Source organism: Crotalus tigris, unplaced genomic scaffold (genome assembly GCF_016545835.1).
Source record: "Crotalus tigris isolate CLP2741 ecotype Arizona unplaced genomic scaffold, ASM1654583v1 scf7180000017550.10884619, whole genome shotgun sequence".
Lineage (NCBI taxonomy): Eukaryota > Metazoa > Chordata > Lepidosauria > Squamata > Viperidae > Crotalus > Crotalus tigris.
The window spans coordinates 980,601-1,007,945 of NW_024096468.1; the positions used below are offsets into that span (position 1 = coordinate 980,601).

General features: G+C 37.4%; 1 protein-coding gene and 1 long non-coding RNA gene across 2 annotated transcripts in view; one reads left to right on the forward strand and one right to left on the reverse strand.

Moving 5' to 3' along the window:
- The first annotated feature begins 169 nt into the window (after window positions 1-169).
- Window positions 170-11,319, forward strand: LOC120306191. The gene is made up of 2 exons (XR_005556191.1): window positions 170-309; window positions 2,091-11,319. It is a non-coding gene; the product is annotated as an uncharacterized LOC120306191 (long non-coding RNA).
- Window positions 7,240-27,345, reverse strand: part of NUDT3 (nudix hydrolase 3) — a 26,165-nt gene continuing 6,059 nt past the window's right edge. The window contains exons 2-5 of the mRNA XM_039338876.1: window positions 15,171-15,281; window positions 13,580-13,624; window positions 13,164-13,248; window positions 7,240-12,005 (exon numbers count right to left, since the gene is read on the reverse strand). Coding sequence (XP_039194810.1) covers window positions 11,833-12,005; window positions 13,164-13,248; window positions 13,580-13,624; window positions 15,171-15,281 — 414 coding nt within the window. The 3' untranslated portion in view covers window positions 7,240-11,832. The remainder of the gene's footprint in view (window positions 12,006-13,163; window positions 13,249-13,579; window positions 13,625-15,170; window positions 15,282-27,345) is intronic.

The window sequence follows — 27,345 nt, forward strand, 5'->3', positions numbered from 1 at the left end:
AATGACGACGGAAAATAATTGTTATCTTCGTAGGTGGGCGTAATAGAGGGTCGCCTCTGCGTCGTACCAGTTCTCATTTTGATACTCAGCCTGTGGGAGATGTTTTCTGAACTGCAATGCGAAAAGTTCCGAAAGTGTACTTTGAAACGGGGTTCTAAAAAACGGTCGACAAGAAAACAAAATGCAAGGTTCCAATATTAAAGGGGCGGCATCGAACTCTGGCCTGGCTGTGACTCATCGGTGTAAATATTTTGCGGATTTATTTGACAGTTGTGTAACACTATCCACCGTCGAATGTGATGGTCAGAGGTAATTTATGGAAAATAAATTCTAAGAATTAGCCGAAAAGGAATTGGAAATAAGACGATGTGTCTTATGATGCCTTTACATAACAGTGACTAAATCTCATATGAATATTGCCTTCAATTCTAGCCAATTTTCAGAGGAAAAAGTATCAGAACTGGAAAAAAATGTAGAGAACTCTCAAAGTCAAAATACCTTCTCTGGAAGGAAGGAATATAATCTTCAGCATGGAAGCAATTTTTGTTAAATAAGACAAAACTGTGATACTTTAAGGATCACTTGTATGAATCAACCCCATTTTATCCAGTCAGATTCTCAATGGAAGTCAGTTCATTCATAGGTAAAGTTCTGATTATCAGTTTGAGTATTATATATTTAATTCCAACATTCCTTGTTTATGTATTCACATACTTAACAATGATATAATGAAGGGTTGAAAAATCTACCTAATAGCTTTAACTTGGTTTTAATAACCACATAATATTAAACATTACTTTCAGAAAGTTCTGGAAAAGGCAATGTATTTTTCACAAACTATGATTTTTTTTATTTATGAATTATTATGATTAGTCCAAATCAATCCACCGCAGAATGAAGGTCTTTTCTTCACCACACTAGTCCAATGTGGGTTGACAGGCAGACATGTTTTGAGTTTCTGGTCCAGGGCTGCAAAAGAAGTGTGGTCCTAAATCACACAGCAGGTTCTGTACCTTGTGGCTTCTGTAGTATAGGGTAGTAGTGTAATAGGCATATGTCATCAGTAAACCTGGTATAGCTCAGCCCTGTGTGGGGAACAAAGCCAGATTGCCCCTGATATTACCTATAAACCATGCTACACATAAAGGAACATCAACAGCCAATTCAACTGGAATAAAAGGATGCTGAGCAGTCATGCAGAGAATGTCTCAGCGATCACAGCACAGGCATTTGTTATGGACTGGAAGCAAAGAAAGAGGCAGCAATGGTTTATATTTTCCTATAAACGTTAAGGATAAAAGCTGGATAAACTACTGTAAACAATAAGGACTAGATTTCATGAAGGGAAAGCATGATAAAACTGATCTGAGTTCCACCACTTGGGAGAATTTGAACATAAAGTCATTTTGGTCCTATTTTAGTTTAGTTTAAATGGAGTATCCTTTTGAATTTCCTAATTGCTTTCTGAGACTTAATCTTCCACACACTTTATTGTTTCCTCTTTAAAGTAGCTTAAATCAGTGAGGAAAGATGACCCTCTGTGCTGATGTAGTGCATGTATTACAAGCTATTCAAATCTAGGATCCCAAACCAATAGTTGTAAGATAGATGAAAGAACTGCTCTTTTGACCACACTATTACAAATAAGTGGCTGTTTTCATAAAACATGCTAACTATGACTAACTGAAATATCCAAAACAGGATGTGAGACAATAGCCTTCTGTAGCTGTTCCCCTGCAGTGAGTATTTAGAGCAAATTGCCTTCAGTTCCAAGGCTGATATACAAGTATCCAGACCAGTCCCTACCAAAAGCAACTTTTTCTATTATTTGGTGTAGCCTTCTTATAAAAATCTTATAAATTGGTATCTGCAGACTATCAAGTTCCATAGTTTTATGTACACATTATATAAAGAAGTATTTCTTTTTAATTCTTTTATTCACAAACCATGAAACTAACCAAAAGTAGTTCAAACCTTTCACTTGGCTGCTAGCAAAGTTATAAGATCTAATCTTATCATTCAACCTCTCCAACCTATCATTCTCCAATTCTAGGATAACTGTTTTTCCCCGTACTCTTTCTATTCCACAGAAACCTGTGTCATTCTAGATGTGCTGAATATCAAAAACAAGAGCTATGCAGTTAAACTTTGCACCTCAGGAAAAGTGTCAAGTCCACTAAGCATCACTAGCATGGAGGCAACATGTATAAGAATTTCTTAAAAAGCAAATATTCTTCTCCTGCTTGAACTTGTACAATATTTGTTATTATATTTTAGTTAAGACTCATATTTATTACAAAGCAGCTGCTCTTAGTCTAGATAATTGAGAACCTGCATTCCTTGTGAGAACAGGCCCAAATTTCTGAATTTTTGAAGGCTGCCAATCTGTTCCTAGAAAATGTCATTATGACTCCATGGATGTGAATGGAATATATTAGAAATTATAAAAGGCAAATATTAAAAATTTAAACCATTGTTCAATGTTTGAGACATTTTTGAACAAAAATCAACTGAGAATTTAAAAGGGCAGTAAGAACACTTATGATCTCTTCCACTCACTATTCATTCTTTGCTGTCTTTCTTGCCTAGCTGTAGATCTACCTTGTCAGTATTGTGTCTTGAAAGCTGCATGTCATTCTTCAGTTCAACCGATCATGACAAATATAAATGGAAAAAATAAATGAAGAGGGGGGAAACCAATAATAACACTAATATCTGGTAGTGCTATCAGTTATAGTCCTTCATACCTAAGCGGCCTTACTGGTAAATGAGAAGTACCTTTGGAGAAAGGAACTAACAACTGTTTCTGAGTGCATCAACGTCTAGAGCAGGCATGTCAAACTTGCAACATCACGTGACATCGCGCGACGTATCGGAACTTTTTCTCCATTGCCGGCAATGGGGTGGGCGCGGTTTTGGGATGACGTGTCCGGCCCACAGGCTGGCAGTTTGACATCCCTGCTCTAGAGTTAAATATGGTATTTTGGCAATGTATTAATGTCCCTTTCTTGAAATTACATTTCTAGTTCTAAGTTCTCACTGTTACTTTTAGTTTAAGTTACAAATATTAGACGAGATACAAAACATTCACATCCTTAGATAATCTCTCTAGAGGAGTAGAAACCTATAAGCATACTGCTTCTGAAAAAAATAATTTCAATTCTGTGTGACAGACATTATGTCTCTTTTTACAGTGGTCTAGCTAGTGATCCAGTCATGCTGCTCTGAAAAAAACAATAGCTGGATGAATATACAAGGGCTAGAACCTTACTTACCACCCTCCTTCCACCTCTCCCAAAGCAACAATAGTCTGCATTATAAAATGTGATTCACCTAAGTAGCAGCTATTTTGTAAAAAGGAAAACTACATTGTGATAATTGGTGTTTACTTGCTAATAGACTGATAGTTTGGGGCAATATTATAGGGAACTTTCTTCTACTATAAAGGTTTTAATGTTTGCTCCCAGTCTGTGAATATAGACATTTTAAAATTTACATTAAAATATGAACTCGTGGTTGAAACAAATTTGGTTACCAAATCTCATGCTGCTGACAAGACAGGATAATTATTATTTTTCCAATCAGCTGCTAAAAATATTTTCACTATGACCATAGCCATACTAGGACATTTCTTTGCACGTATTTGAAAATTTAAAAAATAACTATAGTTCAAGACATTTTCAACAGTGATGGCTTGCTACTATTCTATAAGATATATATTTAGGCCTGCAATGTTATGCACTTACCTTACAGTAAATTTAATTCAGTTCAACAAGGCCTATTTCTGAAATGCATCAAATTGTACTACAAAGTGTTAAAGACTAATACATATTTCTTGTATTCAACCAGGACATCAGTAGTGAGATTTGAAGAGTCTCCAGTTTCTTTCCAAGCACAGTTTGTGCATTAGGGAATTGATGCCAAGCAAGATGTCCATATTTTCTCCACATTTTGTCTTTCAGTTCTCTGCAGGGAGAACTGATTTGAAATATGTTGGAAAGGATGTCAAAAATTATTTTGCCATTGTATGATAAAAAATTACATAAAATACAATCCTTTGGAAAACATCTCTACATACAAATCATAATAGAAAAGTGGGTGTGTCAATTTGCAATCCTATCTTAAAAATGTGGCAGTGAGTTTATAATTTATGGAAAAGAAATGTTATCATTTTTTTCTTAGTGACTGTTATAGATTTCATGTAGTGCAAACTAACTCAGAATAATCAGCCTCAGAAGTATCACTTACAATGTTCTAAAACATTATTTATTTATTAAATTTCTATACTGCCCAACACACCTCCTAGGTAACTCCGGATGGTTTACATTGCTATCTGATACTTCTACTAAAAAACAATAATCTGAAGCAAACACATTCCTTAATAAAGGTACTATACTTCCAGCACTGAGATGGTACTGTATATTATTTTTTACATGTAAAATTATAGCTTTTGCTAGGCAGGGACCACAAAAACACAATTATTTATATTTAGTCTCACACAATTGGAATGAATTATAGAAAAATGTTCCTATTCTATAAATAAATAATTGACCCCTGTGCTCCAATAATGATGACTCCTTCACTCATCTCCATTCTCTGTAATTTATTTAAATATGGAGATTGCACTTATTAAAAAGCCGCTTGAACAGCGTGTTTGAAAAATTGCAGTACTTTATCATGTATTAGTCATCAGAGTAATATGTGCAGATTTTGTTGTGTGCACAATGTAGATGCACAGAATTCAAAATCAAGTGTTATGATGTGCATATACATGCACAACAACTAATCTTAAGAAAATCTGCTTGGAAGTTACCTATTATTTCAGCAAGTATGTACAAAATATGCAGCTTGTTACATGTAAGGTACCTTTATGATGGTTTAATCTGACATACAATCAACTAAAAAGCAAAAGAGCTCAGATATTTTATCAGTGTGTTTATCAGTATGAAAGAATTAGGCAGTCCAATTATAATAAACCATCATTTTCTTATAGGTCTGTATAATTTATCAATAGCCTTATTCTTTTAGCACAGAGTGCTGTACTATGGTTGGCAAGATAAGTCAGCATGGTTGAATTTAGCTGAAGTTAAATTTGAAAGAACTGAAGGGAGAACAGTTTATGCAGAAATAATTTTTTTAAAAAACATTGCTCATGATAACTCGGACAACTGCTAACTACAGATTATGGCAGAATGTGGACTAAGTGGCCTCATGACTGCCAATCATGGAGGCAGTGGATTTAATTGAGTTTTCAAAAAACACTGGCAGTGTACCCAAGATTGCTTGGCAGGCCACACGTACCCGAGTCATATGTTATAGAGGGATACTATATAGCCTCAAAAGTCTGGTTCAGTTCCAAGCATTCTATCTTTTTGTGATAGTTAAAGTGCATGAATGGGTGGTGGTAAAATAGCTTCTTTAGAGTTAGCTCCTGTAGTGAGTACAGCACATGGCCTTGGAGGGCAAAGGGAAGATCTGTTACCTAGGCAACAATTAGAGAAATGAGACTTGAAGTCAAGAAGGAATTTAGGAAAATGCCTCAAACAAGTTAAAAGTTAAGTCTTATTTTGCTCCAGGCTATTCTTACAATGTCTATTCTCTAGTCTTATATTGTTACCTGAAACATTCTGGTCAAAGACTATTTGCTTCATTTACAGTAAACCAGCATGTTCTACTTGAATCAGCTGCATTTTCTTTGGGGATTCTTTGTTTAGTTGTATGAGTTGTTTTTCACCCAAATTAACAATTATGTCATATATATTTTACAAAACTGAATGTGTGAATATTTATCTTGAAAGCAGAATGGAATATTATGTTTTATATCTTCTTTAATAGTAGATATTAAGAGGGGAGACTGAGTAGAATCCTCTATCAACATACCTCTGTTTCATATAGCCAGGTAGTAGCATTTTAGAATTTATTTCAACCTTTGAATTTTAATCACCAATGAAACAACACAAGTTTAAGAGCCCTGCCCCTTTCACATGCCAAATAGGAGAAAGTTATTAGGTAAAACACATCTTACAGGAGGAAACAGGGACAAACACACTATTCTGGTATGAAGAACTAGAATGATTTTGAGAGATGATGCCTGAAATCTCTGGTGTTCTATGAGCTCACCTGTTTGCTACACTCAATTTTGAATATTTTTTATCAAGGTACAGACAATGGTAATAAAATCCATGGTCTATAATTTAGAAATATTGAGTAATACATTGCAAGTCATTCTATTCTTTGCAGCAGTACAAGTCTTGGGCACTCAAGTCTAAGAGTAGCCAATCAAATGCGCCAAGCTTCTAGGATAAAGTGTTCAAGTAAGATCAATTTAATATCCATTATAAATCTTGCTTTATCTGAAATAATTTCAATTGAATGTATTTATAAAGATGCCTCCATTCATAATTCTTTTTCATTAAATTGAGGAAAGAGAGAAGAAAGGAAATGAATACATAGATAACAGCAATTTAAAAGAAAGGATGTGCATTCAACATCCAGGTGAAATAAATTTGACATTTTCAGCATGAGCAGACATCAGAGACAAATATGTTGATAACAGTAACTACATTATTTAAATTTTGAAGTAAATATATATGAGACTGCATTACACTGAGCCATAATTTTGGAACATCTAATCCAGTATTGTTAAATAAGTGTAAGTAATTGTCTTTCAAACACATCTTCTTGATTTTATATCACTAGGATGCCTAGTGAAACTGGCGGTGGGGGGTGGGAGATGTCATCTTGTAATTTCTGTAATTGCTGTTGTATATCTTATTGAAGACAGATGACAATTCAAAAGAGTAAATAAAACATGTAAGATTGTGAAATCAATCTTCTTTCATCAATCCTAGGCATTTTTAGAAATATAGGACTAACTTAAAGTTACAAATTTGATCAGTAATATGCTACTTCAGCTGAAAAGCAGCCTTTGTAATATCTACATTCAGACATAGATAAACAGTTAAGTAGAATCAAATGTCCCCAGAATTTTGATATGGAGAAACTATTTTGATGATAACATTCATAAGTCATATCAGATACTTCAGACACATGCCTACCAAGGTGGCTAACTGCTTTTCTAACAAGATTGTGAAATTAGAGAAGATTTTAAATAACCATTAGCATACTTTCCAAATGTTTGCATCAAATACTAAATGTCATCATTTTATAAGAACGCAACATTAATGCCATTGAAAATAGTTTCTAATAAAATCTGTTATCACAAAAGGTGGCAAAATGTACTCAAAAGCAGCTTCTTTATTACAGGGTTTGAAGTATACATACATACCTCTCCAGTGCAAAATAGTCCCACAGCACTACTGACTCTCAGTTCCCCACCCTTTCCAAAACAATACCCGCTACCTGGGGACAGCTATAATGACAAACAAAATCAAGCAAGCATTAAGAAATATGCACAATGTTTGATATTATCTCTATTCAGGAGCAATTGTAGTTTTAACATTAGAAAACAAGTAAATCATGAATCACCACCACATAAACACTCTCAGAATTTTCACTAATACATGCTCTAATTTGAATTTCACTGCTTACGAGCAATTGCATGTAGTTGCTAAGCTTGTATTTTAAGCTTACAAGTATGAACTTCAAGAGGTTCAAAATATTAATTTCAATTGTAGGAATGATCCTCCCTCCTTAAAATTGGATTTAAAGTCCAATTTTCTCTCTAAACACTTCCTCAATGTTCTTCTAATTTATAGGCATACCCCAGATCACTTCTCTTCAATACTTATGTTGTACACTCAGAGGTAGCAAGCTACAGAAAGAAAGAAGGCATGGAAAGTCTCCCTCCCTATCATCTGAGCTAATGTCCAAGAATCTAGCACAAACCTGAATGGGAAAGAAAAAAGATCCATCATTTATCCATTTTACAGCATATACTGCCTATTATATCAGCAAAACATAGAGGGGTAGAGAAAAAGAAATATTGGCATTTATGGGAATCATATAAATTCAAGTGCCTCCAAAATAAAATGAACAATTTCACAAATGCAAATTAGATAGCTAACATATCTAATTGCATGTTCCTACATAAGCACTAACTAAAGTTAATACGGCACTTTATTTTTTATTGGCAGATTTAAAAACAAATAAACAAAATAAGCTTACTGGAAAAGGAACAAAATAAGAATACTGTTGACAAATATAATATTTGGGGGGGAAGAAAAGTTAAACTGCTATTAAAATCATTGAATACTTTTAGGCTAAACTCTTCAAAGTTGATCAACCACTCCATTTTCAGATATTCTAACTGATTCAAGATTAAATTCAAAGGATAATTCATATTAAAATACACCTGCATATTCTACCACTATCCTATACACCTTCTAATCTAAGCAGACATCAAAACACAGAAGGGATGTATTAGGTATTCATTAATGTTTTTTTAGGATATGGGACATTAGATATGACTGCAGAGAGACTGAACCTTTGTCTTCCTAATAAAGAAAGCCCATACTGGAAATTGTAACAGAAGTTGTGCATTTTGACTCACAATGTTACTGTTTCCAAGTAACTATACTTCACTAGATATTATGTTCCAATTCACTGTCACAAACAAATGTAAGTAGCACCGTCAACCCTGACTTAGCAAGCAGGGATAGGCAATGCTTTAGATTTGACTCTTTAAAAAATGCTTCAGAGCACATAAGGCCAGGAACATGGCAGCTGCTTGCAGCCCTTTAAAGTAGACTCATCTTTCCCCAGGATCATGGTAGCTGTAGGGAACAGCCATGTGATCCCACAAAAAAATGCAATTTCTTTAAAAAGGTGCAGATAGATGCTACATTTATGCTCCAATGTTCCATTTCCAATTTATGTTTACACCAGTGTACCACCCTAATAAGGGCTGATATATAGCACACATAATGCAAAAGCCCATCCAGTCTTCATCTAATGAGAATATTGGTATCTCATTTGAACTTATAAGTAACTATTGGTCAGTATCTAACTACAAATCCAGAATACTGCTTGTACTGTTCCACCAAATGTATAAATCTAAAAATATGCAAGTTCAACAAATTCTTGCAAATGTTGAGCTGCTTCTGAAACTGTGAAGGACCAGAAATGTATATATAAAAATAAAATCCACAGATAAGCAATACACCTTTCTTTGGAGAAAGTACCTAATCTCCTGAACATCTGATGGCCAAAATTACTAAACATTTTTATAGGGAAAGAATGACCTTTCACATGATTTTATTGTCACTGCCAGCAATTCTTAATTTCCATATGTAAAGTTAAGAGTTTTGTAAATAAAGACCAAAACAATCTGTATTTTAATGGACAAATCCAGCAATCATTGAAGGATTAAGATGTTTAAAGTCCAATATGGTGACCAACTTGCCTACTTAGAATGAACTGTATTTGAAAATTCTCTTTCTTGATGCATGTTCTGGCAATATGGGAATTTCCAGTGTAATTAGAAATGTGAAAAAGTGAGTTGATATAATGCATTTTCATTGTATTACTAGTTTCTTGGCTCGTTATTACAGAGTACCTGAGATGCTGGGAAAGCATGAATATAGTGCATTGAAAGGAGGTGAAATAGTGAATTTTAGTAAACAGGAGGAAGTTTACCAATAATCCAGACAGTTTATACCCCAGGAGACGCATCTTCCATTTCCAGTTCAGAAGTTAAACATCAGCAACTCAGTGCAGTTGTATAAACAGCATCAATTCATCCCACATTAAACTACTTTCTTGGCACAATTTATTTTTCCTGGCCCAAACAAACAAGAAATCACTATTAGAATATCATTAACAATATTCTATTCTAAAGTGTCAGTTTAACAGCCCTCTAAAAACATTTTAGAGTTTTAAAAAAGTGTGCATTCTATAGATATTAAAACTGCAGTCACTCCATCAGGAGTCTCAGTTCTCTTTCAAACAATTCTCTGTGTCCTAATCAGTTCAATGAGACACAAAACCTTCAGTTAAAGGCAATAGTTTGCTATTGTGGAAAGTGTCACACATATACTTAGTAAAATAAATTATTATTATTGTATTGTATACTTCAAGACATTAATTAAGCTCATTCAGCTAAATTTTATTATTTGTTAAAATGAAGGGCAATAAAGTGGCATAACATAATTTTTCATTTGTTTGAGATCAAGTTTAAGCCACTTTTTTCAATGCACCTTTCAGCACATACTGTGTATTGCTTTTAGTTTCAATGATACCATATTAAGGAATGCTATCCTATTAACAGAAAGTAGGGAATTAAAAAATAAGAAATATTATTGGTTTTATAGCAACTGTCCATTGAAGAAACTATACTAATTTACTTTTCATCAGGCTGCATGACTATTTCAGAATATTTTAAATGTATTTTAAGCATATAAGGGAAAGGAAGAATTATCTATTAAACTGGAGTACTGCAGGTTTAATTTCACATCTTGGCTATACTGTGACAAAGAAGTAGTCACCAAATATAGCAACTAGGTCCTGTCTCAAGCCAGGGATGAACTAATGCCCCTCCCCAAATCTACCCAGATCCACCCCCTCCCACAGCCCTTTCCAAAAACAAGACAACACTGTTGGCAAATCAAGACAGTATGAAACATCAACAGAAATAAAAATGCGATGTGTGCCAATGCATCAGGTTAACTATCCTATTAAATGACACAGATCCCCATACAAACAATTCTACTTGGGACTAGCTGTACCTTTGCTGCTTAAGAAATTAAGTCTACAATTTTGAGTGTGCTCCATGATACAATATTACAGACAAAGGAGACTAGACACTTGAAATTTTTCCCTGGGAATTCTTTTCAGGGACATAAGGTGACTGTCCCACCAAGAGGTGACACTCAAAGTACAATCCAATGCTTTTAGTACAAATTACAATATCCAGTTCAGTAAGATGTAAGGCATATGGACAAAAAAAAAAAGACACCAGCAGTTTGCAACAGGAAGATAAATCATTTTACACTATTAAAAGCATTAGTGCTTGATGTTCCAGTTCACATTTTTAAAATCATTTCAAATCCCTGATTCCTATTTACTGAAGTTGGAATTCATTAAGCTTCTGAACCCATATGCTTTTGAATGAAGAATGATCAATTCTTTGTGCTTCTGTCCATTGTTACATGACATACTGATTGAAACTATGGAAAGAATTGAGCACCAGGGATGCTTTGCAAGTCTCCTTCAAGTCTCATTGTATTAAGTTTGGGTCAGGGAACAGGATGCAGGGAATGAAACTGGCCCAGCCACTAGCACTATCATAAAGAAATGCTTTTAAAGAACAAGGCAGACAAGTTTATGAAGCCCTCTTTATAGAAGTAGCTTGTGTTTTTTTAAAAAAATCTTGCAAAAATCAGTGTTAGATTTCTCCCTCTAAAAATGTTACGTGCAGATGTGGAGCAAGTGGCCACCACACAGACCTCAACAGTACCTTACAGTACAAAATCTAAGACATAAAGACTTGATCTCACATTTGTAGCCTTCTTTACTGAAAAGATAAGAGATTTGGCTATGGCTGGAATAATATACAAGAACATTTCAGAAGACAAGGCATAGATGAAACTAATAGCCTTGCTGTTCACATTGTCAAAATTTTGTTAATAGGGAAGGGGAACTTCATGCACAAAATGTGTATTACAAAATACATATCCAAGAAAAAGCAAAAACAAAAAATCCCAAACCACCCACTTTGCACTATAATGCAACACTCAAACATCTGCTCTGCCAAAGGCTGCTGCACATGTCTTGTTTACCAAATAACACATGTGAAAGCCGCAAGAAGAGGGGAAGAAAGGAAATCCAAGTTTCAGTCTATGTTTCAAACTTTTCTGATAGGGTTATCTTCAGTCATCTGATGTCGGATAGTGTGCTCTCCTTCGAGAATGATGTGGTCACAACAGGAGTGCCATTATTAGCCAAACAGCCTTGCCTTAAGGTTTCAAAGTATGAAGCCTGTACAGGTTTGTGATACTGCAGAACTTTTATGGCATCATCTATCTTAAACCATTCCCTTTTCCTTCCTGCAGATAAATAAAAAGGGGAAAATATTGAACCTCAACAACTGAAGTATTTACAATCTTCTCTATATGCAATTGTTTCACAACAACAAGCTGTATGTTGATTGTTACTATTAATAATGAATTCATTAAGTAGGCTTATCTTTTCAAAATGCAAAAAAACTATTCAATGTTTCACAATAAAGGTATACTACTGTATAGAGCAAAATATCTTCAGGGTACTAAACACCCGTAAATTCTTAAACATTTATGAACTTCATTCTGAATGAGTTTAAGGATATAGAACGTAACATACCTTCAAAGAAGACTTTGGCACAAGCAACCTAACTAATCAACCGCCTTAAAATTCAAATACAGGAAAAATTGAGTTTTATTGTATCACCTGTAAAGTTTATTGTACATACAATGCTTTCTGTTAAGTAATTTACTATATTTAGTAGCTGAGAAGAAAATAATTTGGTTAACAAGCTTTCAGTCAAGTAAAACTGTTTATTTTCTATGATTTTTTTCAAGTGTACAAATTTAAATTACTGTATGATTAAAAGGATGTGTGCAATAGAATGGAAAATAAAAACCTGAACCACACGAAGAACTTGTTATAGTTCTGTAAACTGTAAATGGTGTGGTTGTTATTCAAGGATATAAACATGGAAAATCTAAGATTAGGAAATAGCCCCAGATCATGGAAATTATAAAGTAAGACTGTTGCCTTAAAAAGCACATATTCTAGATACTATTTTATCATTTCTGTGCCTTTTGGAAACATGAGGGAATTTGTAAGAGACTGAACTCTTAAAATGACAGCGTTTTGTCTTAACCTATTTTTATCCTAATACTTAGAAGGTTACGATCAAATAAAAATAGCTATTTTATGCATGTTGCTCGGCATACTGCAAAAGTGTTTGGTTAACTCTAGGTTAGAGGTGCACAACCGATTCTGAAAAAAGGATCTGATTATGCACTATCAAGTTTTAAAAAACACATATTTTTATGAAAATATAAGCAAGAAAAATACAATAAGCTTCATAACAACTGCAAAAAATATTCCAAGTAAGATTTTTATTTTTTAACTTACATTTTACAAACCTTAATCCAAATAGAGGGATTCAACTATTATCCTCCTAAAGAGAATCAGGAACACAAATGAATGTGCTTGCTTACCGATATTCACAGAATCCTCCCAATCTTCCAATACTTCTGTGACAATAAGTACGTAAACATATGTTCTGTGTTTCCTGTCTTGGTTCTGAAAGGATGATCAACATTAAAGCTAATTTGAAGAAATATAAAACTACAACAATGATAATCTTAGCATTGAGTTGAAAAGATACTTACAATATGTCACACCAACAGCAATGCTCAATTGTGACTTGATTTCTTAATCAAGGAGTTTCAGATACTACTAGTAAGTTAAAATATAAATAAAACTTCTTTAAGCATTTTTGTCCTACATTTTGAAGAGGGTTCACATGAGAGAACATTTATCTTTTAATCTAACCTAACAGAATCTCTATACATCTCCAAACTTTAATCACATATAAAAATGTTTTATCAATTCTGGTGATATTTGTACTTACCTCAAAAATTCCTACTAATCTTCCTAATGTCCCTTTCACTCCAGCCTGTGATATATTCAAAGAAAATAAAAAAGCATTTAATATAAGTCATAGCTCAAATTATTTTAAAAGACATTTATAATTTAAATTATATATTTTACAAATTTTTAAGAACTATATATAAATCTGTGATAATATAATTTACATTGTACAATGGTGAAAGTTTGGGAATTTTTAGAAATATTCATTGTCAATATTGTGATCTACCGTATGATTTGCTTTGAGACAAAAAACAGCTCTAATATGTAGATATCTGTGCGGATATGGGCTGTGATAATTTTGAACAAGCTAGTAAGTGGTGGCCATGAACACATAAGCTATTTCTCCCCTCCCCAGAGGTTTAAGTTGAAATGTGCTTGAACTGAAAATCTAAAGAAATCTAGTACCAACATGTGAAAAGATGAGCAGGTAGAAGTTGAAGCTGTACAGTTTGAAAGGTTAGTAAAGTAGCATCATCTATATTCTCTTGCCTTGTTTCTCAGGTGCAAGCTCACAAAACAACACCTCATATCCAGTTATTGGTGAAACAGTGCCTCTGGATATCTTCAAAGTCACCAATAACAATCTCACCACACCAACCCTCTCTACCTTAAGGCTGCGCCTAAAGTACCTAAAACCCAGATAAGCACATTTCTGAAAGGCGAACCCTCCTTTTCTCACCTGTCCAGATCGTTATAATATATGTCAGGTCTATTTTCTCATTCAAAACATGAATTACAGATTTCTCACAGGTATACCTAGCATTTAATGTCATCAGCCAAATTTCAAGATATAACCATTAAACTTTCTAACTCCTGTGCACCCTTATATCCTGCTCTCACCTAAATTAGGTAAGGATAAGGCTTAGGATTATCCTTTGGGGTTTGGGGGCAGGCAGAATCCTCTACCGTTAGCTCTTGTCTCTCACTTAAATGGAGGTCTGTAATGCCAGTCCCAGCACTTCCCCAGTTCAATACTCCTTTTTTTCAGTCCAGAGCGCCCCTCCCCCCCCGATTTTGTACTGTCTATTCTCAAAAATAGGTGTGCTTCCTTAAACATTCAGTAAACTCTAAATTTTGTTGCTCTTTAACAAGGTAGTCCTCAATTTATGACCACAACTGAGCCTCAAATTTCTGATGTTAAACAAGACAGTTGTTAAGTGAGCTTTGCCCCATTTTACAACCTTTCTTGCTACAATTAAGTGAATCACTGCAGTGAATAAGTTAGTAACATGGTTGTTAAATGAATCTGGCTTTCCTATTCTTTTGCTTCTCAGAAGGTTGCAAAAGATGATCACATGACTCCGGGACACGGCAACCATCATAAATCTGAACCAATGCCAAACATCTGAATTTTGGTCATGTGACCAAGGGATGCTGCAACAATCGTAAGTAAGAAAAATGGTCATAAGTCATTTTTTTCAGTGTCGTTGTAACTTTGAACACTTATTAAATGAACTGTTAAGTTTAGAACTACCTGTACTATACAATTAATATTTGGACAATTCTGAAAGTGAAAGGAATGAGCAGAAAGAACAGACAACTTTCAATCCAAGCATGATCTGAAGACATACCTCTTCACAAACTTCCCGCACAGCAGCCACACTAGGCTCCTCTTCAGGCTCCATTCCACCTCCAGGGACAATCCATCTGTCAGGATGACGACTACTGCTAACTAACAGCACCTATAAATAACAACAGAGCTTCTGTACATGTTTACACCTCAGTTATATAATTCTACAATTACAAGATGGTATCCTGCTATGTAAAATTAGTACATTTTTTAAAATTCCCAAACCTATTCTAATATTCTCTTTTTGCCTAAAGTCCACCCGTACTTAGATAAAGACAGATTGGAAGTTATATTTATTTACTTACTTATAACCACTTTTATTATATGTATAAATAATTCAAGGTGGCGAACATACCTAATACTTCTTCCTCTTCCTATATTCCCCTCAAAATCCTGTGAGGTGGGTAGGTTGGGAGGGAGAAACTGGCCCCAAGTTACCACATTTTTATCCTTTATTACTTTATAAGTAACTCAATGTGGCAAACATACACAGTCCTCTTTCCCCACAACAATCATTTATGAAATAAGTTTAAAGTGGACTGATTGAAATACATCCCAAAAAGTCAGGAACAGAAGCAGGCAAGCTCTATTAAGTACGTTAAAACACCAAACTTATTTGAAAACAGAAATAAGCAAACATTAAATTCCCTTTAAGAACCGGCTTTGAAGCATGAGACAAAGCTGTTTTTAACAAAATTATAAAAATGTTCATCTGAAATAGTCAGACGTCTGCCAACTATGACAAATGTCTTCCCTCTATCTCTGCATATATGCATACCCTGCTTCTCCCAAATGACTCAATGTAAAATGGAGCACAGAACTAGCAATCATCAAAAGGCAAACATACAATGGACTAACAGCAAAAGATTTGAAACAAGTAGCATTTGCAAATACTTTGTAGCCAACCATGGTTATATTAATCCAAGAATATTCTTAAATTTAATAAACAAAAGCCAAGCTGAATTCATACATATGCCACTGTTCTAAACAGCCCAATAGAAAGCATTAAAACTACTGAACATTAATTAATTAATTAATTAATTCATTTTCTATAGCCATACATCTCAGTCATTGATTCTGGACGATTAATTAAATTAAAAATACTAAAAAAAATTAAAAATTAAAAACCAGGTTTTTTCTATTAATGAGAAAATAAATAAGGGAATTATTGTGAAAAAGAGAAAAAAAAGAACTTAATTATAGCATCAAGCCAATGCTGCCTGTAGAACAGACCACGAGCTACACATGTGCCATTTCCATGTTAAGCTAAAACAGAGCAAACCAATCAGTTTCCACATTATGATCTTGAACATATACCCACAATTTTCAAGGAGAACATCAGGAATTACTTTGAAGTCCTGAACCCCATGTAGAGAACTGGAGGAACGCACTTACAGTGACTGAGGATGAAGGTGAAATCAGAGACTGCCAAAAAGCAAATGAGATGCAGAGCAAACTGTGGAAATTGCCAAGAGAAGACAAAAATCTCAGAAAGGAATTTAACAATGGTTTTCAGAGACAACTGTTAAAAGAGACAAGAATCAGTATTTCAACATCTGTAAAAATATACTGTACAAGATGGAAACAGACATGGAAAAACAAGGAAAATCTTTCAAAAGACCTCTAAGTATAGAAGGAGGATCTAACCTCAAATTGGTATGCTAAAGGACACCAAGGGCAGATAGGAACCAATTCAAAGATGATCAGACAGAGTATACTGAAATTACGATAGAACAGAGAAGTCAACATACAAGAGACCCTAGAAGACATTCCCTACTTATAAGCAGGGCTTTTTTTTGTCATAGAACGCCCAGAACGGAGTTCCGGCACCTTTTTTGGATGGAACCTTGTAGGGTAGGCAAGGCAGGTTGTATGACATGTGTGAGTTCCGGCACCTTTTTTTTTTTTTTTTTTTTAAGAAAAAAAGCATTGCTTATAAGAATATCTAGCACTTGAAGTTAAATCAGCACTCTGGTCATTACCAAGTTGAAAGATTACAAGAATATCCACAGAAATATGGGAAGCAATAAAGATTATAACCAAGCTATGTTAGCAAATCTAGAGAATGATACAGCAATCAACAGATTGGAAGAAATCAATCTACATTTCAATATTAAAAAATGAGATGTAATGGAATGTGCAAACTGTTGTACAATATCTTTAATTTCACATGTAGCAAAATAATGCTTAGGATTATCCAATACAGATTAGAGCTTTATATGGGAAAAATATCAGATGACTTTAGAAAAAGCAAAGGAACACAAGACATTATTGCTGTTGCAAGCTAAATAATTAAGAAACACAAAGAATACTAAAAATAAGACACTATGTTTTTCATTGATTACAGAAAGGCCTTTGATTGTGTCAATCACATCAAGATATGGAATGTGCTTAGAAAAAAAGAGGAATCCTGAAGATCTTATTGTCCACATGAGAAACTTAGGCAGCCACACAATATAGTTAAGTATACTGGCTCCAGAATGACAAAAGAGCAAAACAAACAAACAAACACACACGCACAAACACACACACTCCCCTTATTTATTCAACTATAAACTGAATATACGATTAAGATAAACTTGGAAGAAGAGGAACATAGTCCTAAAACTGTAGGAAGAAACATCAATAACCTGTACTATGATGATAACTCTATCCTGATAAATAAAACGATCTGCAAGCTCTAGTAATAAAATTAAGAAGCACAGAGAAAACATAATGGTACCAGAATTAAATATGAAGAAGACTGAACAAATGACAACAAATAAAATAACCACCCTTAGAATGGACAATGAAGATACTGAAGAGGTGAACAGCTTCTGCCTTTTAGGATCAATCAACTGTAAAGGAACAAGCAGTCAAGAAATATGTCACAGACTAGCACTTGGTAGAGCAAGCAAGAGAGTCTTGGAGAAGACATTCAAAGTTGGGCTTTAAAGAACAGGCTAGGAAAAATATTGACACTTTTGAATTTTGGTATTTTGTAAAAACTCCTAAGAAAACTGTGGATAGCCAAGAAAACAAGCCAATGGATTATTTGTACAAATGGGGCATTGTCTTACCTGAATGCCTTTTCTCAGCACGCAGATGGAGAATCCACCAATGGGATTAGACTGTATTCCTACCCAATCAGATCAAGTCAGCCAAAGTTGCCATGCCCGTCCTGGACCATAGAGATCCCAGTCTTGACGCGAGCGTAGCCATTGACTGACAGCAAGACGTTGTGGCTCACAAACTAAAAAACTAACCCTAGGCCTAGATGACCTACAAGGGTGGGTGTGGATTCTCCATCTCCGTGCTGAGAAAAGGCGTTCAGGTAAGACAACGCCCCTTCTCCAGCACTGGAGATGGAGAATCCACCAATGGGACATACCAAAGCCTACTGTCCCTGAGGGTGGGGAGTAGACTGGTCCGGTGTGGCACTTTGATGTACAACCTTCTGGAGAACCCTCCTACTAAAGGAGATTCTGCAGAGGCAAATATATCGATTTTATAGTGCCGAATGAAAGGAGATGGCGAAGCCCATATGCCCACCCTGCAGACTTCCTCAATGGAAGCGTGAGTGGCCCATGCCGCAGAAGTAGCTGCACTCCGTGTGGAGTGTGTTGTAACCCATCTTGGAACTGGTAATGACTCAGCTTGATACACCCCAGCGATGCATGCTCTAATCCACCTGCCAATGGTGGAAGAGGAAACCTTCCGACCCCTGGAGGAAGAGTGGAAAAATATAAAGAGGGCTTCTGATTTGCGGAATTCCGCTGTCCGTGAAATATAGTACCGAAGTGCTCTACGGACATCCAAAGTATGCCATTGCCGTTCCAGGGCGTGCGATGGGTTTGGGCAAAAATCCGGCAGCACTATCTCCTGTGACCTATGAAATAAGGAATTGACCTTCGGGATGAAGGTAGGGTCAAGTCGAAAGACTACTCGATCCCTGTGGAAAACACACAGGTGATCCCGGATTGAGAGCGCCGCCAATTCAGAGATACGTCGTGCTGACGTGATTGCCACCAAGAATACCACCTTGTGGGACAGGTAGCGGACGTTGCATGTCTTTAGGAGCACAAAGGGTGACTTGGTAAGCGCCCGTAGGACCCGTGGTACTCCCACGAAGGGTACCCTTGCACAGTGAGAGGTCTGGTGTTTGCAGCCCCTTTAAGGAATGAGCGGAGTAAAGGGTGATGACCCAATGACTCCACAGAGTTACAAATGAGGACCGTGGAAAGAGCGGCGATCTGCCTCCGCAATGTGTTTGAGGCCAAGCCCCTCTCCAGGCTGTCTAACAAGTAGTCCAAGATATTGGGAATCGTAAGTTCCACGATGGACAAATGTCGGCCGGAGCACCATGATTGAAAGTTCTTCCACATGGCCTCGTACATCCGGTTTGTGAAAGGACGGCGGGAGGCCTGAATTACTGTGATGACCCCCGGCGAGCAAAGCTCCCTTGTTAAGATTGAGCACTAAAGTGACAGACGGCTAACTGGAGCCATTGGGGGTCCAGATGGAAAATAACCCCTTGGCTGAGAGAGACTCGTTCCGGAGGGATCCGCCAAGGGTCTGCGAGGGAAAGGCTTATCAGATCGGCGAACCAAGGTCTCTTTGGCCAATAAGGGGCCACCAGGAGTATCTCTGCTCGCTCCCGAAGAAGTTTGCCAGGAGTAAAGGTAGAGGGGGAAAGGCGTAAAGCAGGCCCTGTGACCATGGACTCCAAAGAGCATCCGTCTGTTCCGCCCCTGCGGATGGGAACTGGGAAAAGAAGCGAGTCAGCTGGGCATTGGACGGGGACATGAAGAGGTCCACAAGTGGGAGGCCAAAGCGGTAACAAATTTCTTTGAAGACCCTCGGATGGAGGCGCCATTCCGAGTGATCTACCATTGTCCTGCTCAGAAGATCGGCCTGGGTGTTCACTTTCCCTGAAATATGATCAGCCTTGATAGAGGCCAGATTTTGTTCTGCCCAGGATCCCAGTAAGAGAGACTCAGTCAATAGAGTCCAAGAACGGGTACCCCCTTGGCGGTTTACGTGAGCCTTGGCTGCCACATTGTCCGTGAGGACTAGTATGTGCCGCCGTGCCACTAGGTTGTGGAAGTGGCGGAGGGCTAGATGAATGGCTCGTTGTTCAAGCCAGTTTATGATGTGCCGGAGATCTGTGCCCACTGCGACCGAAGGGAAGCCTGGATGTGTCAACAATCCAGTCAGATCACAGTTGGAGAAGGAGGCCTGTGATTGTTGTGAAGAGAGAATGCCTAGGGAGCACCTAGGCCCCTTCTCTGAGAGCAGGCCTCAACCTGTATTTAAAATGGCGTCCGTCTATAAATTGTCAGCCTGCCAATCTGAAGTGAGTCCAGTCTGATTATTCTCTTTGAAGACCCCCCCCCCAGTGAGATCCCTCACTCCAGATAGCTCCCAGCAGAAATCAGGAAGGATCCCCTTCCACTGTAGTCTGCGCTTGCTAGGCCTATTGAGGCCACGCCGTCCGCGCGTGAGACCGCATGGTCCCAAAATGGTGGCCATGCATGGGGACTGACTCCTGGAAGCAAGGCCTACCCGAGACTCGTTGTGAGAAAGGAGTGCAGTTCGTGAAGGAAGAGAGGCAGAAAAAACGGAGGTTTGGACTCACCAAACAGCCGCCGGACAGCTGATTGGCGCTGCTCTCTTGCGCGCACACCCCCTTCTCTGCCTAAAAACCGACGATCGTTGACTAAAAGGCTGAAAAACGGTCTGAAATTGCTATACAGGTCTGAATCAGCCCGCAAGGCACCAACGGCTCCCGAAAGAGCTGGGAAGGTCTCGGGGGGTGTTTTCGGCCTGAAACGGTCAGCGGAGCTGCAGCCGCAAGCTCCGTTAGAATGTATCAATCTCCTCAGCTGGCTGGGGCTAACGGCCGTTAGTCCTGATCAATCCAGTGAGGAGAAAAGTTTTTACTATTTTTGGATGAGGGGGGGAAGGAGAAAGGAGCCCCTTCCTTAACAAGGGCTTGTATAGCCCCCCAATGGGGGAAATTAGGAGATAACTGCAAGTTCCTGTGGGAAAGGATTGAGAATTTGGTAATGGTAATCAAATTTGAAAAGGGAGTGAATCCAATTAGCTCACTACAACCTACACAGCTACTAGGGAAAAGAAAATCCACCAATGGAAACTGTACCTGCCTAAGAGCCAAATCTGCACGTCTGTCCTGGGCAAGATCAAGTCAAGACTGGGATCTCTATGGTCCAGGACGGGCGTGGCAACTTTGGCTGACTTGATCTGATTGGGCAGGATTACAGTCTAAACCCATTGGTGGATTCTCCATCTCCAGTGCTGGAGAACAAACCAGAATTCTCACTCAAGGCACAAATGACCAGGCTCAAATTACTTTATTTCTGACACATTATGTGAAGGCCTAGTTTCTAGAAAAGGCCCTAAGGCTTCGAAAGGGGGAAGGAAAAAGAAGAAGAGACTGACCAGCAGCAAAGTGGATGGACTCAGTTACAGTGGCAAAAGGTACACTATTAAAAAAATTTGAAAGACAGATTGTTAGAGAGAGATTGTAATTTAAAAAAAAAACTACATGGTCATTAGGAGTTGGCAGTGATTCAATGTCATATAATAATCAATCAGAAAATAAAGCAATATTTTTCTTTGGTAAAGATATCATGAAATTTTATAACAGAATAATATTATATTGTTTTTATATTTTTATATTAATAATAAATACAGCATTATAAGATTTCTATACCTCTAAAATCTCTTCATATATTTGCTCTGTCATTTAATCTTCATTCCTTCTCTCTACATAACCAAACTACCTCAACCTGCTTCTTTCACATTGGTCATTCACTTTTGTATTCAGTAATCAGCAACCATTCATTGTCAGCTCTGTTTTTCTTGTTTTACCCAAACACCTAAATATCCAATTTTTACTGGATTCAGTTTATATTTATATTTCTCCTGAATACCCCGCTCTCACTTCCATATATAAAATGATGCAGAAGCATGATCTCATGTACAGTGATTTTCAACTTTTTAAAAAAACATTCCTTTTTTGCAACAAACTATATGTTAACCACCACCTTACTGACTTTATGTGTTAAAATTTACAATTTTAATTTATTCATTCTGTACATTAATTTGGTATATCACCAATTAATGAAGTCCCTCAGTGCTTCACAACACAAATCTAATATAAAATCAAAACATTAAAAGAATAAAAACAAGCAAAACCAGTAAAATTAAAATGTCAATATTAAATAGCTTATCTAAAAAGGTTTTAAGGTTATTCTGAAAGATAACAAAACTATTAGACTCAATTCTGCATGGCATAAATTCCAAGAACTTCAACAATAATAGTATAGTCCTGAGTCACTATCAAAGAAGCTCACTTCAATTGTATAAAAACTTGTTCAGAAGATCTCAATAAGTATGGAGCACAAAAAGAAAGAGGTGCTCTAATAGGATAGGGCAGAGGTCCCCAACCTTTTGGGCATCAGGGACCGGTTCCATGGAGAAAAGTTTTTCCGCGAACTGGAGGGTGCATGGTTTTGTGTGCTACCTGTATCTCATAGATGGGGCTTTGCTTGTTTGTGCAGACCAGTTATTGGCATGCTGCAGCCCGGTACTGGTCCATGGACTAGGCCGCAGTGATGGCGAACCTTTTAGAGACCGAGTGCCCAAACTGCAACCCAAAACCCACTTATTTATCACCAGGTGCCAGGTGGGCGTGGCTATGGTCATGGCAGATTGGGTAGGAGTGGCTAAAGTGAGCATGATCACCTCGATGTTGTTCGTGGGGAAGATGCCTGTGGGGGCCGGGCAGGATTGGGGGAGATCCAGGGGGTCTCTGCCAGGTGGGGCGGTGGGCAAGAGGCTCATCCTGCGGGGTGAGGCGAGGCAAGGCAAGGGTGGGGGTGCCATTGTCATAAGGCAAGGTGTGGCAGGGACAGGGGCGGCCGCTGCCTGACATCATTGACCTCTGCACACAAAGGCCAGCGAGAGCATGGGTGCTGGGATACATCCGGCCATGTGGGACCTCAGCGAGTTAGTGGGCGGCTGGTTGAAGAGGGACGGTTGCCCTCTCCAGGGCATGGCCTGTGTGCCCACAGAGAGGGCTCTGAGTGCCACTTCTGGCACGCGTGCCATAGGTTTGCCACCACTGGACTAGGGGTTGGGGACCCCTGGAATAGGGCATCTATTTGTAAATTTCAAATTCCTCTCCCAATAAAGGAGAATATTTGTAGTGCAGGATTGAAATGAGGGGCCTTTGGTGCTCTCCGAGCTTGGTTGTTTGTTTGCAGATGTTTTCATTACCCAAACTTTGTAACATCATCAGTGCTAGTCATTATCTAGTTTGGGTAATGAAACATCTGCAAGAAAACAAGTAAGTTCACAGACAATCAAGGACCCTTCAAATTAATCTTATTTATTTTTAAATTAAATAAAGAAGAAAAGACAGGAAGATAGGCTTTAAAAAGGCTGGATTTCCCAGGAATGGAAGAATGAGATAAAGAGAAAGAAATCAGTAATGAAGAAACTAATTAAAAGATTTTCCTAATAAAAGCTGAAGTTAGATGACATAATACTTTAAAATACAAAAATGAGTACAATGTTCAGTTACCCAGGGCTCCCCTCATCTGATCAGCTCTTAAGTGACATTAAGTAACTTTCTGAAACTGTTTCATTTTTCCTTCCAGTATTGTAACTAACATTTTGAATCTTTAAAGAACAGAAAACAAGTCTTAAGCATTTTTGAGAACAATCCATTTTTCATTGTTTTTCCAATATTTAGAAATGCACTGGGTTCTGCTCTGGACAGATGAAATCAATGCAACTTTTTTCAAGATTATTAAAAAGATGATATTTAACAATTAAATCCTGAAGTCACAATTCTAATTAAATATTCAGAAAGTCAGGTAAAAAAAAACAGAATTACATCACTCTGATTTGAACTAGAAAGATTTAAATAGGCGTATCAAATACACATTTAACTTAAAGTTAAATCTTTAAAGTAAAATAATAAACATAATTTCAGACAGATCATGTTCTGGGTGAATGAAGTATACTGAAAAGTTCCTTTGAGGAACATTGAGACGGTATTTTTTCAAACTTTGGGGCCGAAGGGGCGTTGTCTTACCTGAACGCCTTTTCTCAGCATGAGGAACGTAGAATCCACGAATGGGTTGTTTTAGTCTTCTAGCCCAATCAGACCAAACAATCAAATTTGCCATGCCCTGCAGGGTCTGAGCATGCCCCAGTTTCGAATTGCTGGCACTAACCTAACTGCAAATGATAATCAGTGAGGGGTGGATCCTACATTTCTCATGCTGAGAAAAGGTATTCAGGTAAGACAACACCCCTTCTCCAGCATGTAGAGGAATGTAGAATCCACGAATGGGACATACCAAACCCCTATGATCCCACGGGTGGGAAGCAGGAGATCCCTGGATCAGTCCTGTTCTGCAGGAGAAGAAAGGGCAGGATTTCACCAGGAGATCCCTGGATCGGACCTGATCTGCAGGAGAACAAAAGGCCACGGTCCACCTGAGTGGTACAGGCCTACACAAGGGTCTGTGAGGTCCGGCCCGCCGTTAAGCACGGAGTCATTACGCGATATAAGCCGCGCTGCACTCAGGGGCTGTCCTCCCCGTTCAATTTTTCAGGCCCACTGTAATGGTGAGACCATTGGGCCGATAATATATCAAATTGCAATTAATAATAAATTTGCATATGCATATATATATAGATATATCCAAATTTCTTTTTCTGACAAAGAATTAAATTGGGAGACTAAGATGGCCATTTCGAGCTCATTCTGCTCTCGTCAGTTAGCCACACCCTTTATGGGATTCGAACCTGGGCAGTTTACATACTAGGCAGTGATTTAACCACCAAGCCACAGGCTCTCCTCCCTCTTTGCCAGCTGAGTCAAGGGAGTATATGCAGGAAGTTTTTCAGACAGATGTCTAATTGATTACACCTTGACATTTTTAACTGCTATACTGCAGTTTTACTTTTTACAATCTCTTTTGCCTTTCAGCACGAAGCTGAAAACACCAGCCTGAAGATGACGAATGGGACTTCGTCGAAACGTCGCCAAGACACTTCCAATTTTAAGCGGGAGAAAACCCGAACAACCAAAGACCTACATATATATATATATATATATATATATATATATATATATATATATATATATATATATATATAAAAGTTTGATTTGAATTTAATCTTAATTTAATTTTGTTTTCTTTTTTTGACCCTCGTGTCTCACTTAGTGGCGGCTAGGACAGTAACTGCCAACCACTATATGCAGACAGCGGAAAGAAAAAACAGGCAAGGCAAGCAGCAGTCAATGTGAGATACTGGATGCTTGAAAGGGACAGGTAAGTAACACTGTATGCTCTCAATACTAGAAGTTTCAAAAAGAGTGAGAGACTCAAGCTATTTTCCCTCTGGCCACGAGATTACTTAAAATGGCGTCCACCAAGAATCTGAAGCAGAGAGGTAAGGAGAGTCTAATCCAAGAGGGGTGGAATTAAGACCTCCTATGTCCCCCCATGGTAGAAATATCAGCAAATGAATTCTACTGCTCTAGATGGTAAACAGCAGAGAAGGCTATAAATAGATCAGGTTGATTACTTCTGTGATCACACAGAGCCCAAAATGGCAGACGCGATGATCTGATCAGATAAGATACAATCTGATATAGTGAGGTCCTCTTCTAAGGGAACCCAGCAACTATTTTTGGATTTTGAGCTAATTTGAAGCAGAATGGAAATTGAAAAAATATGAGAACGATCTGGCAAGGAGCTCAAAATGGCGTCCGCGACTGTTTGAGTGAGTAATAAAGCCAGAAATACCCAATCCAAGTTTTTGGAAGAAACTAACAATTTCAAAGCCTCATTTCAACAGCGATGATCGTGGAGGATTGCTGTGTAGAGGCAGCGATCGCGACGATCAGCTGTCTGCCTCCAAAAGACTGAACGGACAAGGGAATTGATTATAGAAGGATTGCAGCCCTGAGCCCAGAGCTGAACCAGTCCCCCCAAAAACAGGAAAGTAGGGAAAGAATGCACAAATGGCATTTCTAATCTAAATCAGGAGCCAAATTTTCACGTGTCTTCAGGGCTGAAACCAAACAAAACTGGGGCATGCTCAGACCCTGCAAAGGCGTGGCAAATTTGATTGTTTGGTCTGATTGGGCTAGAAGACTAAAACAACCCATTTGTGGATTCTACATTCCTCTACATGCTGGAGAAGAGACAGTTTTCTCCTATTATTAATACAACCTGATTAAATTGCTCAAATGACTTTTGGCGAGCATAGTCAGGATTTATATCCTAAGACTAAGTGCATTTTTGTGATCTGTCAACAAAAGGATCAAATGTCAGAGAGAAAATATGGATTAAAACCTCTATAAAAGCCCAGCAGTAAATGGTATGGTATAACAGAAAAAAGATTTGTAGTTCTAAGATTCTTCTATTTACTAAAATAATAAAGAAGCCTTTATTATTTTAAGGTGAAAATCTGCTGCATTCTTCCAGTTTTATCTATCATCATGAGAGAAGATAATGAATTCAATTTATTCATAAAGCTTCTCACTACACACTTAGATTTAACTCTGTAACTACTCTTTTTATTTCCTCTTTGTGAAATCTACTGGGAAGTTCAAATTCGGATACTATAAAATACAATTGTCAGCAACAGAGTTAAAAAGGGAAAATGAGAAAGTTTAAAACTAGTTTGCAAATAGTTCTTTGTAGGCAAAATAAGAAAGGGTGTCTATTTTACCAAAGGGAAGGGGGAGTAGTTGGGATGTCAAAGCTCACCATCAAGTAATAGTTAAGCAACTAGTTAAGCAACAGAATTCACTGCAAAGCAAGATGTTCCCATTGTTGCTTTTTTCTCGGAAACCACCCAATCTTAACGGGAACAAGTAATTCTATAAGAAAGTCTCTCAAACTCCTAAAACTCTTAACACTTGATAATGAAATTAAATACTTCCATAAAATGTTTTATGGAAAATATTTGCCACTATTGCAAAACGTTTTATGTGATGTAACGATCGTATAATGCTACCCAGGGTCACCATCTAAAAATGAAATTATTTCTTTAAAAAGCAAGCAAACATGTGTGACACATATATAGTTGCGTGACAAAATTTAGGCATTCTGGTCAAATGTTTCAATGAATTACTGACAGAA